This window comes from Salmo salar, chromosome 28, assembly GCF_965601325.2.
Source record: "Salmo salar chromosome 28, fSalSal1, whole genome shotgun sequence".
Lineage (NCBI taxonomy): Eukaryota > Metazoa > Chordata > Actinopteri > Salmoniformes > Salmonidae > Salmo > Salmo salar.
The window spans coordinates 29,663,562-29,681,121 of record NC_138318.1 but is presented as its reverse complement, the minus strand read 5'-3'; the positions used below and the strand labels follow the sequence as shown (position 1 = coordinate 29,681,121).

Genomic DNA, 17,560 nt, shown 5'->3' with positions numbered 1-17,560 from the left:
TACAATAACCACTGGAATGACACTTTGTTATTAAGACTGTTTTGACATCTTGTGGCCAAAGAGGGAAACAACAGCTATAAAAATAGAAACTGACAGTTTAGATTGTTCAACCTGCACCAAATGTCACACAGTGTTATGCAAGCTAATCCCAAGACATTCAGTGCTGTAGCGAGCTTAAGCAACACGCTAGCTTTTCAATCACACTGGCCTCAATATACTAGAATTTACTGTCGATTTAACAGAGACATACTACCTCAATCCAGAACCCCTTAAATGACAACTATCTTACTTTGGTCGAAACAATAACCATAGCTCTATGCATGACATGTCATCCTAATCATCAGCCAAATTAACAATAATAAAACACTGGAATATTCAGATCCACTGATTTTAATTTGCTGAGTAAAAAAATAACAGAAATGGAGAAAGGATACTTGCACAGCGATTCACACAGCCAGAGAATGAAATACACAGTATGAATCTGACCTGAAAGTGCAGAATTATGGTCCATATCAATCCCAGCGTCAATTTGGGATTCCCGTCTGTGATGTCATCATTCCTGATGTTAACCAGCTTGACCTGAGGACAACAGTTATAAACAGCTGTGTAATAAGCATGACACACACAAGTGACGCATTCCAAATCTACATCAACTTCTACAGTATAAGAAATGTTTTATATCATTTTGCAAAGCACCTTAATTCTTAGCAGGCTAAAGTTAACGTCTCTGAAAAACAGCTGAAGATGTCTCTATTTCCAAAACCTAATAATACTGCATGTCTTCAACTGGTAATGCACAGTGTACGCATACACATGAGTGAGAATGTGAATTTGTTCATCAGTATTAGTGTTGTACTCACTGTAACAGATCATTTATAATCCTCATTAAAAAAAGATACAGAAATATTCTGAGGGTAATATCTATCCTCTTGGAAATCCCCAAAACAGATTCTCTCCATCTGCTAGTTGCAGGCCTGGGCAACTCCAGTCCTCAGGGGCCTGATTGGTGTCAAACCTTTGCCCCAGCCCCAGCTAACACACCTGACTCCAATAATCACCTAATCATGATCTTCAGTTAAATATGCAATTAGTTTAAATCAGCTGTGTTTTCTAGGGAGGGGGGGGGGAATGGGACACCGATCAGGCCCCTGAGGACTGGAGTTACCCAGGCCTGTGACTAGTGCTACCACCCTCGGATGACTCAACACTATACACGACAGCTACTACAGTGAAATCTCTGCAACACTTAATAAAGAGCTGCGGTTAGTTTTAGAATGGGTGGCAAGGAATAAGTTAGCCCTGAATATTTCAAAAACTAAAAGTATTGTATTGGGGACAAATCATTCACTAAACCCTAAACCTCAAATAAACCTTGTAATAAATAATGTGAAAATTGATCAAGTTGAGGTGACTAAACTGCTTGGAGTAACCCTGGAGTATAAACTGTCATGGTCAAAACATATTGATACAGTAGTAGCTAAGATCAGGAGAAGTCTGTCCATAATAAAACGCTATTCTACCTTCTCAACAACACTATCAACAAGGCAGGTCCTACAGGCCCTAGTTTCTACCTTCTTAACAACACTATCAACAAGGCAGGTCCTACAGGCCCTAGTTTCTACCTTCTCAACAATACTATCAACAAGGCAGGTCCTACAGGCCCTAGTTTCTACCTTCTCAACAACACTATCAACAAGGCAGGTCCTACAGGCCCTAGTTTCTACCTTCTTAACAGCACTATCAACAAGGCAGGTCCTACAGGCCCTAGTTTCTACCTTCTTAACAACACTATCAACAAGGCAGGTTCTACAGGCCCTAGTTTCTACCTTCTCAACAACACTATCAACAAGGCAGGTCCTACAGGCCCTAGTTTCTACCTTCTTAACAGCACTATCAACAAGGCAGGTCCTACAGGCCCTAGTTTCTACCTTCTCAACAACACTATCAACAAGGCAAGGTCCTACAGGCCCTAGTTTCTACCTTCTTAACAGCACTATCAACAAGGCAGGTCCTACAGGCCCTAGTTTCTACCTTCTCAACAGCACTATCAACAAGGCAGGTCCTACAGGCCCTAGTTTCTACCTTCTTAACAGCACTATCAACAAGGCAGGTCCTACAGGCCCTAGTTTCTACCTTCTTAACAGCACTATCAACAAGGCAGGTCCTACAGGCCCTAGTTTCTACCTTCTCAACAGCACTATCAACAAGGCAGGTCCTACAGGCCCTAGTTTCTACCTTCTTAACAGCACTATCAACAAGGCAGGTCCTACAGGCCCTAGTTTCTACCTTCTTAACAGCACTATCAACAAGGCAGGTCCTACAGGCCCTAGTTTCTACCTTCTTAACAGCACTATCAACAAGGCAGGTCCTACAGGCCCTAGTTTCTACCTTCTTAACAGCACTATCAACAAGGCAGGTCCTACAGGCCCTAGTTTCTACCTTCTTAACAGCACTATCAACAAGGCAGGTCCTACAGGCCCTAGTTTCTACCTTCTTAACAGCACTATCAACAAGGCAGGTCCTACAGGCCCTAGTTTCTACCTTCTTAACAGCACTATCAACAAGGCAGGTCCTACAGGCCCTAGTTTAGCCGCACTTGGACTACTGTTCAGTCGTGTAGTCAGGTGCCACAAAGAGGGACTTAGGAAAATTACAACGGGCCAAGAACAGGGCAGCAAGGCTGGCCCTTAAATGTACACAGAGAGCTAACATTAATGATATGCATGTCAATCTCTCCTGGCTCAAAGTAGAGGACAGATTGACTTCATCAATACTTGTATTTGTAAGACGTGTTGACATGCTGAATGCACAAGGTGTCTGTTTAAACTACTAGCACACAGCTCAGACACCCATGCATACCCCACAAGACATGCCACCAGAGGTCTCTTCACAATCCCCAAGTCCAGAACAGACTATGGGAGGCACACAGTACTACATAGAGCAATGACTACATGGAACTCCATTCCACATCAGGTAACCGATGCAAGCAGTAGAATCAGATAAAAACAAAACAGATAAAAACCCCTTATGGAACAGCGGGGACTGTGAAAAGACACACACAGGTACAGACACACATACACATGATAAGAGACGCACTACACACACTTACACATGGATGTTGTATTGTGAATATGGGATAGTGGCCTGAGGGAACACACTAAATGTATTGGTAAAGTGTTATGAAATGTAATGTCATGTAATAATATAAATTGTATGTAACTGCCTTAATGTTGCTGGGCCCCAGGAAAAATAGCTGCTGCCTTGGCATGGATCCTTAATAAATACAAATAGTAACTGAAGCGGTGCCAATAAATCCTAGTTATTATTCTGTGGCCTTGAGTCCACACCTATACACCACAATGGGGCTCTATAGTGTGGTGGTTTATGTACTAGCACACAATGAATGTGATGTCATGTTGTCATTCTAATAAACTAATGCCGTTTTAATATTGTTCCCTACATTCAAACATAGTCTACATTCATCATTCCCTACGCAAAGTGTTTGTATTGTAGATGATTGTCTGAAACTGCTACTGTGCTGGCTCTCCACCTAATTTGATAGAATAAGCCATGATGTTTAAAACACTGCCTTTCATTGATATGCATGGCAATCCCTGTCATAAGCAGAAATAAACACAACTTTATTTGATTATGCACTGAATTATTCTTATTCAGTTGTTCAGCAATAGTCAAACTGGAAACAAAGGCAATTTATATGGGCACAGCCATTTGTAAAATCTTATGTTATCCCTTCCCACAATTCATTGCAATTTTGATGGCACCTCTACCCTTATTATGATACATTCTAGCTGTACATCCACAGCAGGACAGAACAAAGGCATGTGACATTGTCATTGTCAATTTTTGTTTATGAATATGTATGAGGTGTGACTGGGGCCTGGTGTGTCATTAAAACAATGGCATAACTGAACGATCTATGAATCCTTTGTCTCAGGTCTTGGGTTGCTCTCACTGACGTGATGTCTGGCAGGACGTAGCTGACCACTGCACACTGTTCTCCATCCATATCACTTCCTGACTGTGGTGGATGTGGGGGAGGGGCAAACAGAGACGTAATCACCGGTGGGAGATGGTTTCCGCATGCCCTCTATTGTGAGTCATGATGAGGGACGTATTGAATCCTTTATGAGGTAATGATATTGGCTATCCTTGTCATGTATGAGCAGTGTTACCGTTTTGATGTGGACATACAGTACCAACAAGTTCTCAGTCTCACTGCAAAATTAGATGTTTATCCACATTTCTTCAAGTGTCAAATTTCGAAGTTGATCCAAACATCAAATTTCAAAGTGTTTTTGACACCCTGGGTTGCTCCTAATGCTCTGTATCGTTCCATTTCTTAAGTTTAGTCACTCATTCTGAATGGTTAAGGTAAGGTTTAAGATAAGGGTTAAGGTCTGGCATAGGGTTAAACATTAAGTTTAGTCACTCATTCTGAATGGTTAAGATAAGGGTTAAGGTTTGGGATAGGGTTAAACATTAAGTTTAGTCACTCATTCTGAATGGTTAAGATAAGGGTTAAGGTTTGGGATAGGGTTTAAATATAACGTTTAGTCACTCATTCTGAATGGTTAAGGTAAGGGTTAAGGTAAGGGGTAAGGTTTGGGATAGGGTTTAAATATAACGTTTAGTCACTCATTCTGAATGGTTAAGGTAAGGGTTAAGGTTTGGGATAGGGTTAAACATTAAGTTTAGTCACTCATTCTGAATGGTTAAGATAAGGGTTAAGGTTTGGGATAGGGTTAAACATAAATTTTAGTCACTCATTCTGAATGGTTAAGATAAGGGTTAAGGTTTGGGATAGGGTTAAACATTAAGTTTAGTCACTCATTCTGAATGGTTAAGATAAGGGTTAAGGTTTGGGATAGGGTTAAACATAAATTTTAGTCACTCATTCTGAATGGTTAAAATAAGGGTTAAGGTAAGGGTTAAGGTCTGGGATAGGGTTAAAACAGTGTCCCCTCCCCCACTGGGTTTGAACATCATCATGGGATTACGCCCATCCCCGTCCACAAGGCACTAGTCTCCTTGACTGTAATAGTGCTCACTGTTGCCCCTAGTGCCCGGTTGATAAGGCGTTTCCCGACGTCCTCAGGACATTGATAGACGTCCAATTTCGAAGTCAATCTTTATCTCCCTGGACATACAGTATGCTTTCTTTAAATAGCTTTACATGATGAATTGGTTAACAGAAAATTAGCTTACATATTTTAAGTTATACCATTCCGGCACATGCGATTGGTCCTTACCTGCCGCCTCTTTAAGAAGTCCAGTGCTATCTGTACATTCTGGAGTCTGTGGAAGCGCATCCTCCCTTTCTCCCGAGGCTGTGGGCATAGAGGAGGAATGGGAAGAGCGGGTCATGTTAGTGACGTTGCCATGTGGTCTCTCCCTTTCCAAGGACCAGGGACTCACCACACCATTAGTAGTATGAGGACACAGGACATGCTGCTGCCAGGGTCTTACCCACTCATCTACTGAGGGAAAGAGAGAAAAACCAAAAGGGAGGGAACCAACAAATCCAGATCCAGGGCGGTCATTGGCCAATTCCACAGTAACAGAGTTACACTGAAACTCTGATTTTTCACTTTAAAGTTTATGTCAAACAAAAACCAATGATTGAAAAGTTAAACAAACCATACAACTCTCTGCACAAGGATTACTATAAAAAATGTCCACTGAATATTTTACAAAAACACATTTTATTGAAGAACAGTGCAGTCATTCTCTTACCAAACTTTGCATTTGCACTTTTCTTCAAGTTCTTCATAGTTTTTTTGTTTGACATACATTTTAAAATGAAGGATCTGAGTCTCAGTGTCACTGTTACCGTGGAATTGGCCTACTACAAATCACTGCTAATACTACACACTGTATTTACTAGATAGATAAATGTATTTTCTATGTCCTCCCAAACTGAACTGACAGAACACATCATCTGACATATTTCACCATTCACAACTACAGTCATAACTAATGACAAAAGGCTAAACATGAAGCTATAAACCGGTGTGTCTGAGTGATAAACTCATTCCAATGAGGACCTTTCCCAAATCCAAAAAGCATCTAGGATGAATTTAGCTGTGAGGTAAAACACCTGAAAATGTGTCATTTTGTGAGCAGAGAGCCAAACTCCTGTGAAAGACACCCGTGGACAATGGGAGGTTACAGCTCAAGGTAATGAGATGGAAACTGTGTCACAAGCCAGGCAGTCCCCTGACGACCCAGGATTGAGCTGCAGCACAGCCCTCTGGATTCAGTCATTACTCTCCTGGCTGGCCAAGAGAAGAGGCGGAGGAATCCCTTTCACCACAAAAGCCTTTTCCTCAACGGCTCACTCTCATTTAACTCAGCACGTTCCTTCAAGTGGCTTGGTTTTGGTATACACTAAATACAATAGAAAGCCACTATCTGATGAAAAATGTCCAATGGTTCATAAAGGTTGACGTTCAGTTTGATTGTATGGCTCTATGATGCACAAAGCTATTGAGGTTGGACTTAAAGACCCAGGCGGAGCTCTTATGAACCACATAATAATGTTATGTGTTTTAAACGTGACCGAGTTGTACCAGCGCTTGCAATCCTATCCAAGACTGAAGTGCATGGTGTTTCTCCTTTACTTTCCTATGGCATGTACAATACCACAGTTTGTTGTTGTTGAGAAAAAACGATGAATTGAACATGAGCCTGGGCCTTTAGCTCATAAGGCGAGTGCATTGCCATCATGTAATCCATCTCAGCTTGTCAGCTAGCATTTGTAAAGCAATACAGTGGGCCTACTCCCTAGTTTACACAGCAGCATCAAGCACAGTGTTGTGCACAAACTTCTATCATAGAATCTACGAGAAAGAAAACTTGACCTAGCCAACTACGGTCCACTAAAGTAAAAAGCCTGTGGTGGGATTGTTGTTCCACTCTCATTAATGTCCACGGCACGCGCTGCATTAGTTGTGTTACAAGGGGGAGGATGGTGAACCACACCTACCCCCTTATCATCATCCTGCTCATGTCCATGCTGCTCAACCGCACATGCTTCTGCCGAACTCACCAACCGCAACGTCTTGAGGAAATCACGCTCCCTTGGCTTACCAGACCGAGTTAACGTGAGCGCAAGAAAGAAACACACAAGGGAGAGACAAATAGACATGGACACAAGTTGGACAAATAAAAAGGAGGACATAAAGTGAATAGGAAACAATCCAATACAGAAGAAACAGAGGAGAGGAGGAAGAGGGTAGAGAGGAAACAGGATGTAAACAAAAGAGAGTACTACTACTTCGAGGAGAAAAATCAGCTTCACCTATTTTAGAGGGAACCTAATTTCTCCTCACATGAGTTACAGAGATGCTGCTGCACATCACCAAACAACGGTGACATCAAAAGTCAGAAATGATTGTGATTCATTTTCATATTCTGTAATGCAGGCTTCTACAACCCTGTTCCTGTAGAGCTCCAACCCTAATCTAGTGCTCCTGATTCTAACAATTAGCCGGGTGATAAGCTGAATCAGGTTAGTTAAAACTGAAAGTGTAGTTCTCCAGGAACAGGGTTGGAAAGACAAGCTCTATTGTGATGACATTTTGAGTGATCCGAACTGAAGTGATCACAAATCCTTGTCTACCTCTCCCATCCATAATTTCTATCAGGCAGTGTTTTGTTTGGAACACAATGACATAACAAACGTTGTAAACAAGCATCCCACTGGGCACAGACTTCAGTTCAATGTCTAGTTTTGATTTACATTTGGTTGAGTTATCAACTAACGTGAATTCAATGTCACCCTGTCATTGGATTTAGGCTAAAACTTAGGTGAAAAAAACGACATTCCCTTACGTTGATGACTTTTGCAAATCCAATCAGTTTTCCACATTGATTCAACATCATCACAATGAATGTTTGGGTTGAAATGACGTGGAAACAACATTGATTCAACCAGTTTTTGACCAGTGGGATTGCAGTTGGTTTCCCCCTAGCCTTGGGGCATTTTCACATATCTGTTCAACACTAACTGTAGGATATACTGTATATGTGGACTTTAGGTGTATGTAAAAACCAAATCAATTCCGGTCCTTGCCCAAGAGGTTCAGGATCCAGGACCCGATTAATAAAGTTATATAATATGTCTGGTAAAGTGGACGCTGAACTTTCATAATGTTTTGCGTGAAGGAAATTGTACTTTTTTGTAATTCTCATAAATGCACCATGATACTGCTCCAGGGTACAGATTCATATATGAAAACGCCCTTTACGTTAATCAGAATCACACAATGGAATGAATTGTGTTATCTTGGGGTTTAGTAGCAAGGCAAACCATAGCCTATAATGTACATCTCTGTTCTAACTTTTCTTTCAAGAACACAGATACATTTCCCAAAATAAAACTGTCTAGCACAATAAAAAATGGCACCCTATTCCCTATAAATCAAATCAAATCACATTGTATTGGTCATATACACGTTTAGCAGATGTTATTGCGGGTGTAGCAAAATGCTTGCTTAGATTATTATTTATTTTTTATGTCTGTCGGCGCCATCCTGCATTTTTGCATGGGCTCTGGTCAAAAGTAGTTCCCTATGGAATAGGGTTCCATTTCACATACCCTCTGACTCATCATGTACACAGGCTACATTACCATGACAACACAGTACTCACCAATGACTGGCCAGTCAGGACCTCCAGCAGTGAGATCAGGTTATGTCCATCTCGTAGGTCTTCATACAGGTCATTAACATGCTTCCGGACCTAAAGGCCAGAGGAAAGGAACGTTAATATAATAATATGATTTATGCCATTTGGCAGATGCTTTTATCCAAAGGGACTCACAGTCATGCGGGCATATATTTTAAGTACAGGTGGTCCCGGGAATCGAACCCACTATCCTGGCGTTTCAATCGCCATCAAATCAAATCACATATTATTTGTCACAAGTGCCAAATACAACAGGTGTAGACTTTACAGTGAAATGCTTACTTACAAGCCCTTTCCCAACAATGCAGAGTTAAAAAATAAGAAACATTTGCACAAAATAGTAGCACAATTAAATATCAATAACGAGGCTATATACAAGGAGTACCAGTACTGAGTCAATGTGCAGGAGTACGAGGTGTTGAGGTTATTGAGGTAATACAATATGTACATGTAGGTTGGGGTAAAAGTGACTAGGCAATCAGGATAGATAACAAACAGAGTAGCAGCAGGGTATGTGAAGAGTGTGAAAATGTGTGTGTGTGTGTGTGTGTGTGTGTGTGTGTGTGTGTGTGTGGGGGGGTGTGTGTGTGTGTGTGTGTGTGTGTGTGTGTGTGTGTGTGTGTGTGTGTGTGTGTGTGTGTCTGTGCATGTGTGTGGTGTCAATATGCATGTGTGTGTTTTTTGTGTGTGTGTGTGTGTGTGTGTGTGTGTGTGTGTGTGTGTGTGTGTGTGTGTGTGTGTGTGTGTGGTGTGTGTGTGTGTGTGTGTGTGTGTGTGTGTGTGTGTGTGTGTGTGTGTGTTGGAGTGTCAGTGTAGTATGTGTGCGTATGTGGGAAGGGATATTAAACATGATGAGCGTGCATACCTATTGGGATATTTAAATCAGACCTGTGTCAAATAGTATGTCAATTTATCTTGAAGTTTGCACTTTTGAGACTATTCCATTGGTTCCATTGTAGCGTGTAAACTAAATGAAGTGCATTTCAGTCATTTGAAAGTATTTGACGTAATGTATTTGACCCAGGTCTGATTTGAATCTCAAAGTATTTACACTATATTGCCTGACTGAAACTACAACTAGGCTACCTTAAACGACCTTATTTCCTGATCCTATTTTTAAAGACTGTGATTTATCACCATATAATTAGTATATTTTACATGCTTAACAAATACAGGCTGAGTGAGTAGTCACCCATACAATTGTAACAATATTTTAAGATAATACACAATACAGAGGACTAAAGGTCAATAGGGAATTAACGATCAATGGAAATAATTGTTTTTCAGTTCAACACCTGTTTAGAATCTGTGTAGGAATTTCAGTCCTGGACTCATAACTACATGTGTCAAGTTTTCATTGGTCCAAATTGTCTATACATTGAGCCTGAAACAGGATACTTATTATTTGGCCCAATTTTACTGCAAGGAATTCTAATTGGTCAACCATAGGCTAGGGTTGGGGGTTATAAATTACATCCTGTCACTTTGTTCTGGGGAGAGAATCACTGAGGACAGGGAAGAATTAACATCTACTTCTCAGCATCACATCTATGATTTGTCCTCTTTGAATAAACCTATTTTTCTCCCCCTGATTTGCTTAGGAGTCTGTGTTATTGAAGAGTAACATCAACTGCTAACACAATGGCAAAGTACAGACGTTCAACCTTTGAATGTGCTCGGGATTAAAGTTAGGGTAAAACCATTATACTACTATCCTTCCTGCACACAGAGCAGCTGCCCCTCCCTCTTCCCATTCAATCGGAGCCTCTGATATACTTCCACTCTGTCAAAAACAAAGAAAAGCCACACCTCTCCATGTGCTTATTTTAACACGTGCTGACCTTTTGAGTTATCCATAACCTGTTTCAGAAAACCTGACTAACAGGGGCTTGTCTGTCTTTCTTCACAAAAGGCTTGTAATGGCAATGGTAGCACCGTGCTGAGTTGGTTATATAGTTACACGAAAAGGAGAAGACAGGACAAAGACAAGAAGCCAAAAAGCTCCACTGACTGTGACTGACATGCTGCAAAGAGGCTGGGAATCAGGATTATATGGTCTTAACATTTCTCTCAAAGACGCAACAGCAAAGGCTTTATCAAAATCATTCCAATCAGGTTCCCTGACCATCCCCTTCAGACACTAGAGCCTCTGAATAACTGAGGGAGCACATGGCTATGCATCATATCCATGGCCCTCAAAGCACTTCATCCTGCCCCATACTCAACAACTCCAGACCAGACCTAGGCTTTCTCCTCACAGTAGGCCCATCTCCCTTTCCTCCTGTTCTGAATACCACCAGGCCTGTGAAATCGCCCGGCGGCCCGGTGACCAGCTTTTACAGAGACCAGGCGGTAGACCCCTCTCATCTCCACCACATAACCCCAGCTAACAGGCACAGTTGTATTGTTTGTATATCGTTGTATTTAACTTTGGAACACAATGTTGTTATTCAAAACGACAGCATGTTCCAATTCCTGCCAATATCCAGCAACTTCACACAGCCACTGAAGAGGAGCGGAACAAAAAATGTTTCTTCTTTTTTTGGAATTATTATTATTTATTTATTTGTACTTTTATTTAACAAGGCAAGGCAGTTAAGAACAAATTCTTATTTACAATGACAGCCTACCCCGGCCAAACCCTAACCCGGACGACGCTGGGCCAATTGTGCGCCGCCAATCACGGCCGGTTGTGATACAGCCTGGAATCTAACCAGGATCTGTAGTGACGCCTCTAGCACTAAGATGTTGTGCCTTAGACCACTGCGCTACAGATCATAATCAACAGCCTGATCAACTCTATACGAAGAAGGTGTGTCGTAGTAAATGGTGGTCACACCATTTACTGACTTGTTTTGTGATCCACGCCCCTACCTTGTTTTAAGCTAACTGTAACCAAAATATGCATATCTGTATTCCCAGCAGTGGAGGCTTCTCAGGGGAATTTAATACAAATAAAAATAGTGAAACATTAAAAAAGTTATCCTTTTTAGATAAAACTATACTAAATATATTCACGTCACCAAATAACTGATTAAAACGCACTGTTCTGCAATGAAGGTCTACAGTAGCCTCAACAGCACTCTGTAGGGTAGCACCATGGTGTAGTCGGAGGACAGTTAGTTTCTGTCCTCCTCTGGGTACATTGACTCCAATACAAAACCTAGGAGGCTCACGGTTCTCACCCCCTTCCATGGACTTACACAGTAATTATGACAACTTCTGGAGGACATCCTCCAGCCTATCAGAGCTCTTGCAGCATGAACTGATGTTGTCCACCCAATCAAAAGATCAAAAAGCACTGAAAGCATAAGCTACAGCTATCTAGCACTGCAATGCATAAAGTGTGGTGAGCAGTTGACTAAGAGAGAGATAGTTGAACAGTGTTGAACAAATGAATGTATTATGAAATTAAAGAGAAGAGCGAGAGAGCGAGAGAGCGAGAGAGAGAGGAGAAAATTACAGCTACAGCTGAAGTTCAGGTAAGGAAACCATTGGTTGTATTTTTATTTACTATCACTTAGCTAGTGAATGCAGCTAGCTAGTTTAGCCTACTCAAACACCAGGCTCAAACAGAGAGGGACGCTATGTTAGCTAGCTGGCAATGGCTATCCAACACGGGAACTCTTCCAAGTCAAGGTAAGCTTTTGGTTTTATTCATTTATTGCCACTGGGGCCCACCGGTGTAACTGCTAAACTGCTTTCTGACTGTACACTGTACTGTATGATTTATCGGGTTTACTAACGCATTAATTCTAGTAGCTATGTTGACTATGACGTTAGCTAATATGGTGACAATGATGTAGGCTGGCTGTGTGTAGCAGTTAGTGGTTGTGATATGAAGGTTTGGCTTGGAAAGGTTTTTTCACCTGGTCACAGACTGCTGATGTGTTCTGCACTGAAGTCCACAAGCGAAGGGAAAAGGTGAGAGGAGGAGAGCACGTAGATAGTTGCGATAAGGAATTAAATATACAACGAGCAAAGTGATCATGCTGTTTTTATCTGGCTGCTGTGAAAGTGAACTGTGTTTGCGTGTTATCAGGGGTGTATTCATTCCGCCAATCCTGTTGAAAAACGTTTATTAAACAGAAACAAAAGGAACGAAACAGGGACAAACATACCTGAATCTGTGCAATAGAAATTCACATTTGCAACAGTTGGATAATGATTACACCGCATATTAGCTAGGCGGTATTGAATGTGCCACTGTCTGTCACCTTGATTACTCAAAATTCTGTCGAGCTGTGGACCTACGTTGTAAACTTTCATTCATAGGCTAGGTTGTAGCAACCTCATGATGGGCACAGGGAAAATTTGAGTATCATGTAGTAGCCTAAACCTATGGATGTTACATTGAGCTGGGTGAATGGAATAAGAATGACAGTCATCCAATATGCTGTAATAGAAATAAGGCCATGCACTTAAAAAAAATTATCATCCTCCCTCATCTTAAACGGCACCGACCGCCACTGATTCCCAGTCATGTGAAATGCATAGATTAGGGCCGAATGCATTTATTTAAATTTACTGATTTCCTTATATGAACGGTAACTCAGTAAAATCTTTTAAATTGTTGCATGTTGTGTTTATTTCTTTGTTCAGTGTAGGGCTGTCCCCGACCCCAAAAAAATATTGTCCGACCGAGAGTAGTCCTGTTCTTTCGACCAATCGATTGTTCTAAATGTTTAACCTTATTTTCCACGTATAGACAGACACACCCCATGTGTTTGAATAAAATCCACTACATATGTACTGAGCGTGTCTGATGCTTTAAGTACACTGTTTGATTAAATAATTAAGACACACAACTGACTTAAGAAGGAGCCCAATGGTCACACTGACAGCGAGTGCCTGTGTGACTGTCGCACGTTGTCTCGCTCTCCGCCCTAATGCAGCGAAAAGGCACCACAGCACAGCAAGTATTTATTGCGCTGTCCGTGCTGAAGCTGTAACATCATTACAGACGTTTAGTTTCTTACTTGTTTCTGACTGAAAAGTTCTGTTACCAAAACATTCCCTATTCCCTGAACCCTTGCTCTCTTTACGTGAAACATGTAAGCATCACATGCATGTGACCAATAGAGCCTGACCTATAGCTTATCGTAATCACATCAATAAATTGGTTAAAACAAACTCTGAACACGGCAACACGTGACAGCAAAATGGATGCAGAGGGCATGAAAAATAAACTTGAAACGGACAAATGTTTACTGGTTGCTCAGGAGGGAAAGGGGAAGTCAGATGTGTGGAAGACATTTGACTTAGTTGTAGAAACTACTGGAGATCCAGATAAAGGAGGGTATATGAGCAAGCACTGTGTGAGTATTATGTGTGCCAAACAGTTGCTGTTAGATTATAATATTATATTTTTTTCTGACCATTTGAAACAGTGTAAACAACACTAAATAAATAAGTGTACCAGAGAGTGTGTTCTAACGGAAAAAATAATAACATATAAAGTCTTTATTACAGCACAGCGAAGATTAAAAACAGCCGAATCTGTGAATTTGCTTTATCTGACATTTTGCCGTTGCATGAGGCTTGGTGCTCACGGAATCAGCAGGCTATTAATTAAACAAACACTCAAACAGACAACAGAAGCAAGATCTGTCTTATTTCTGTAGATATATATGGATGATTTATAAAGCCAGGCACATTTAACTGTTAGGCTATTGATTATAGGACCTAATTAAGTTGGGCTTTCCTCTCTCCTCAATTATCTTAGACAAGTAGGCTAAGGCAAGGGCTGTTTCCTCGTCTCTGCTGCTGCTGCCTCCACTGCATTGTTCTCAATCCCAATATGCTGCTTAACTTTGCTATTATGCACATAGCAACATAGGGAAAGGCACCAATTATACGGTGCACTTTGTTAGCTTAGGGGGTTTACAACACTTTTGCCTTCGACCAAATCAAGTAGGCTAAATCATTTGAATATGTGACGAAAACAGGATTATAACTTGCTCCCTAAGCACATTACACAATAAACAGGCATGGATTTTCATGCATAATAACACATTGGCTTGAAATATTTAATGCTTGCTCATATGGGAAAGTGGGAAATGTATCATTTGTGAAGACAGACAGTGCATGCAGACACTTGTTGCTCTGCCTCTATGACTAGGTGTTCCCTAATTACACAGAAAATGAACCAGAGTAACTTAGATTCCTGCTGAGTAAACAAAAACGACTCGGTACATGTACACTGCACCATGGGATGGGTGGAAGACATCTCCCATTGGCACCGCCGCTCTAGATCTGTCATCAGTAGTGGCAATAAGTGGCTGAGGATAAACGGCAATCTTTAATGGGTTATTCCCTGCATCGGGTAATTACACAGTACATTTCATCTTCATGGAAACTGACAGGGCTAAAACATGAAACAGCCTGTCGTTCTATTATCATTAGCATCATACCATCACTCCTGTATCTGTATGTTGTAGAAACAGTAACCATTTCAACACAGAATGGCTGAAAGGTGATGACAGAGAAGTGAATATACAATACGGTAATTAGGCAGTGAGGCATGTGAGAAATCATCTACCTACGGGACCGGATTCATACACAACAAGAGTCCTACTGCCATGGGAAAAGCAAAACAGATTCATCTACATGCCTTGACTGAACCTAGCTAACACTGTACATGTGATGAAGAATCCATTTAAAAACTATATGTTGGTATTGGACTTTCAAGAAGCAAAGTGTCACTTGCCACATCATCATGATGATGTGGCAAGTGACACTTTTCTTCATGAAAATCCAATGTCTTGAAAACTTGACTGCTGACATGCAAAACCGTTTCGGACAATATTAACAGTGGACTAATGAAACAAAATACCAACATATAGTTTTTGAGTGGATTTTTCCTTTAAGACTGGTGCAGGCCACAATATTAAAACAAAGGCCTAACTTTCTCTCTCATATTACATTAAATCTCATATTAGATCATTGATATGGCAGGCCAAATAAAGACTCCCCAATCGAATAAAAGAAAAGATGAATCAAATGAATGGTACACTCTTAGAAAAAATGGTTCCAAAAGGGTTCTTCGGCTGTCCCCATAGGACAGTGGTTCCCAAACCTTTTATAGTCCCGTACCACTTCAAACATTCAACCTCCAGCTGCGTACCCCCTCTAGCACCAGGGTCAGCGCACTCTCAAATGTTGTTTTTTGCCATCATGGTAAGCGTGCCACAAACACACTATACAAATCAAATCAAACTTTATTTGTCACATGCGTCGAATACAAGTGTAGACTTTACCGTGAAATGCTTACTAACAAGCCCTTAACCAACAGTGCAGTTCAAGAAGATGGATGTTAATTATTTGACTAGTCTACCTGTATTTTACATTGTGTTGTTATTTTGCTGAACACTAGATGTTTTAATTTAATTTTTGGCAGTGAAACGAGGCTACTCAGGCAAGAAAAAAAACTCACCCAAATGTATAGCCCCGTTTGAAAACGTGTAATTGTGAATCACATTTTATTTGGTGTACCCCCGACGGCATTGCGCGTACCCCCACCCAGTTTGGGAATACCTGCATATAGGAGAACCCTTTTTGCTTCCGGTAAAACACTTTTTGGTTCCAGCTAGTACAAACCTTTTGGGATCCATGTAGAACCCTACCCAAAATGGTTCTACTTGGAACCATGTAGAACCCTTTCCACAGAGGATTCTACATGGAACTCAAAAATGTTTCTACTACCTGGAACCAAAGTGTTTTTCCCAGAACCAAAAAGGGTTCTCCTATGGGGAAAGCTGAAGAACTCTTTTAGGTTCTAGATAGCACCTATTTTTCTAAGAGTGTATTTCTAAAAGAGGCTCTGTGGACATTAAATTCTTACCTTCAGGAGATGTTGGTTTATCCATTTGGTAAAAGTCTTTTTCTGCACTCTGTCTCTTTCATCTGAGGAAAAGACACACAAAAAAGACATTTAGGAAGGTACTTTACATACGTACATACAGTACATCACATGAGGCTGCTGAGGGGAGAAAGGCTCATAATAATGTCTGGAACGGAGCTAACCATGTGTTTGTTTTATACGATACCATTCCAGTCATTACCACAAGTCTGTCCTCCCCAATTAAGGTGCCACCAACTTCCTGTGATAAGCATGGTGTAACTTTAAGGCACACACACACACACACACACACACACACACACACACACACACACACACACACACACACACACACACACACACACACACACACACACACACACACACACACACACACACACACACACACACAAGCAGAATTGTAACATGGTATGTGTGATTTACTATATAACTCTACAGTTCTTGAATGAGCCTTTCATTCCTCTTGTCAATGTATATGCTCTCATCAATATCCAACCACAGTATACATATGATATTATTATGATTTTTTTTCGGATCTCCATTAGCTGTTGAAGAAGCTATTCTTCCTGGGGTCCACACTAAACATAGAACATGAAGAAAAAAACATGTTTCGATAAAAGACAACTATTCTAATGTTCTTACTTACACCTGGGTTCATTCAGTCTCCAGAGAGATTGATCTTTTTGGAAGCGTAATTGAAAATAAATCATTTCTATGCATGAGGCTGCGCTTCCATTACTTATGATTCAGCACTGTACACTGTCAAGCAGATTATTTTGTGTTTCTTGTATCCATGACATCCAGGCTAGCCGCTTCCACATGCAGCCTCTAACAGACATCAGTCTCTCTGGGACAGAAAATGGAAAGATAAAGGCTCAATTGTAGGCTGTCAAGGCAAAAACTATCACCAGCTATGCTACACAGACAAAAACACTTGCTCTGAGAATCTAACAACATAGACAAAATTCCTATCTTATATTTCTGTATCAT

At 40.9% G+C, this 17,560-nt stretch overlaps 1 protein-coding gene across 22 annotated transcripts in view; it reads right to left on the bottom strand.

Annotated features, from left to right (window-relative positions):
• dst (dystonin) overlaps nt 1–17,560 on the bottom strand; it is a 188,399-nt gene that overhangs the window by 118,833 nt on the left and 52,006 nt on the right. For all 22 annotated transcript variants that reach the window (XM_082970559.1, XM_082970556.1, XM_082970565.1 and 19 more), the window contains 4 exons: nt 16,553–16,614; nt 8,674–8,763; nt 5,271–5,348; nt 487–579 (listed from right to left, as the gene is read on the bottom strand). In XM_082970559.1, the coding sequence (XP_082826685.1) occupies nt 487–579; nt 5,271–5,348; nt 8,674–8,763; nt 16,553–16,614 (323 nt within the window). The remainder of the gene's footprint in view (nt 1–486; nt 580–5,270; nt 5,349–8,673; nt 8,764–16,552; nt 16,615–17,560) is intronic.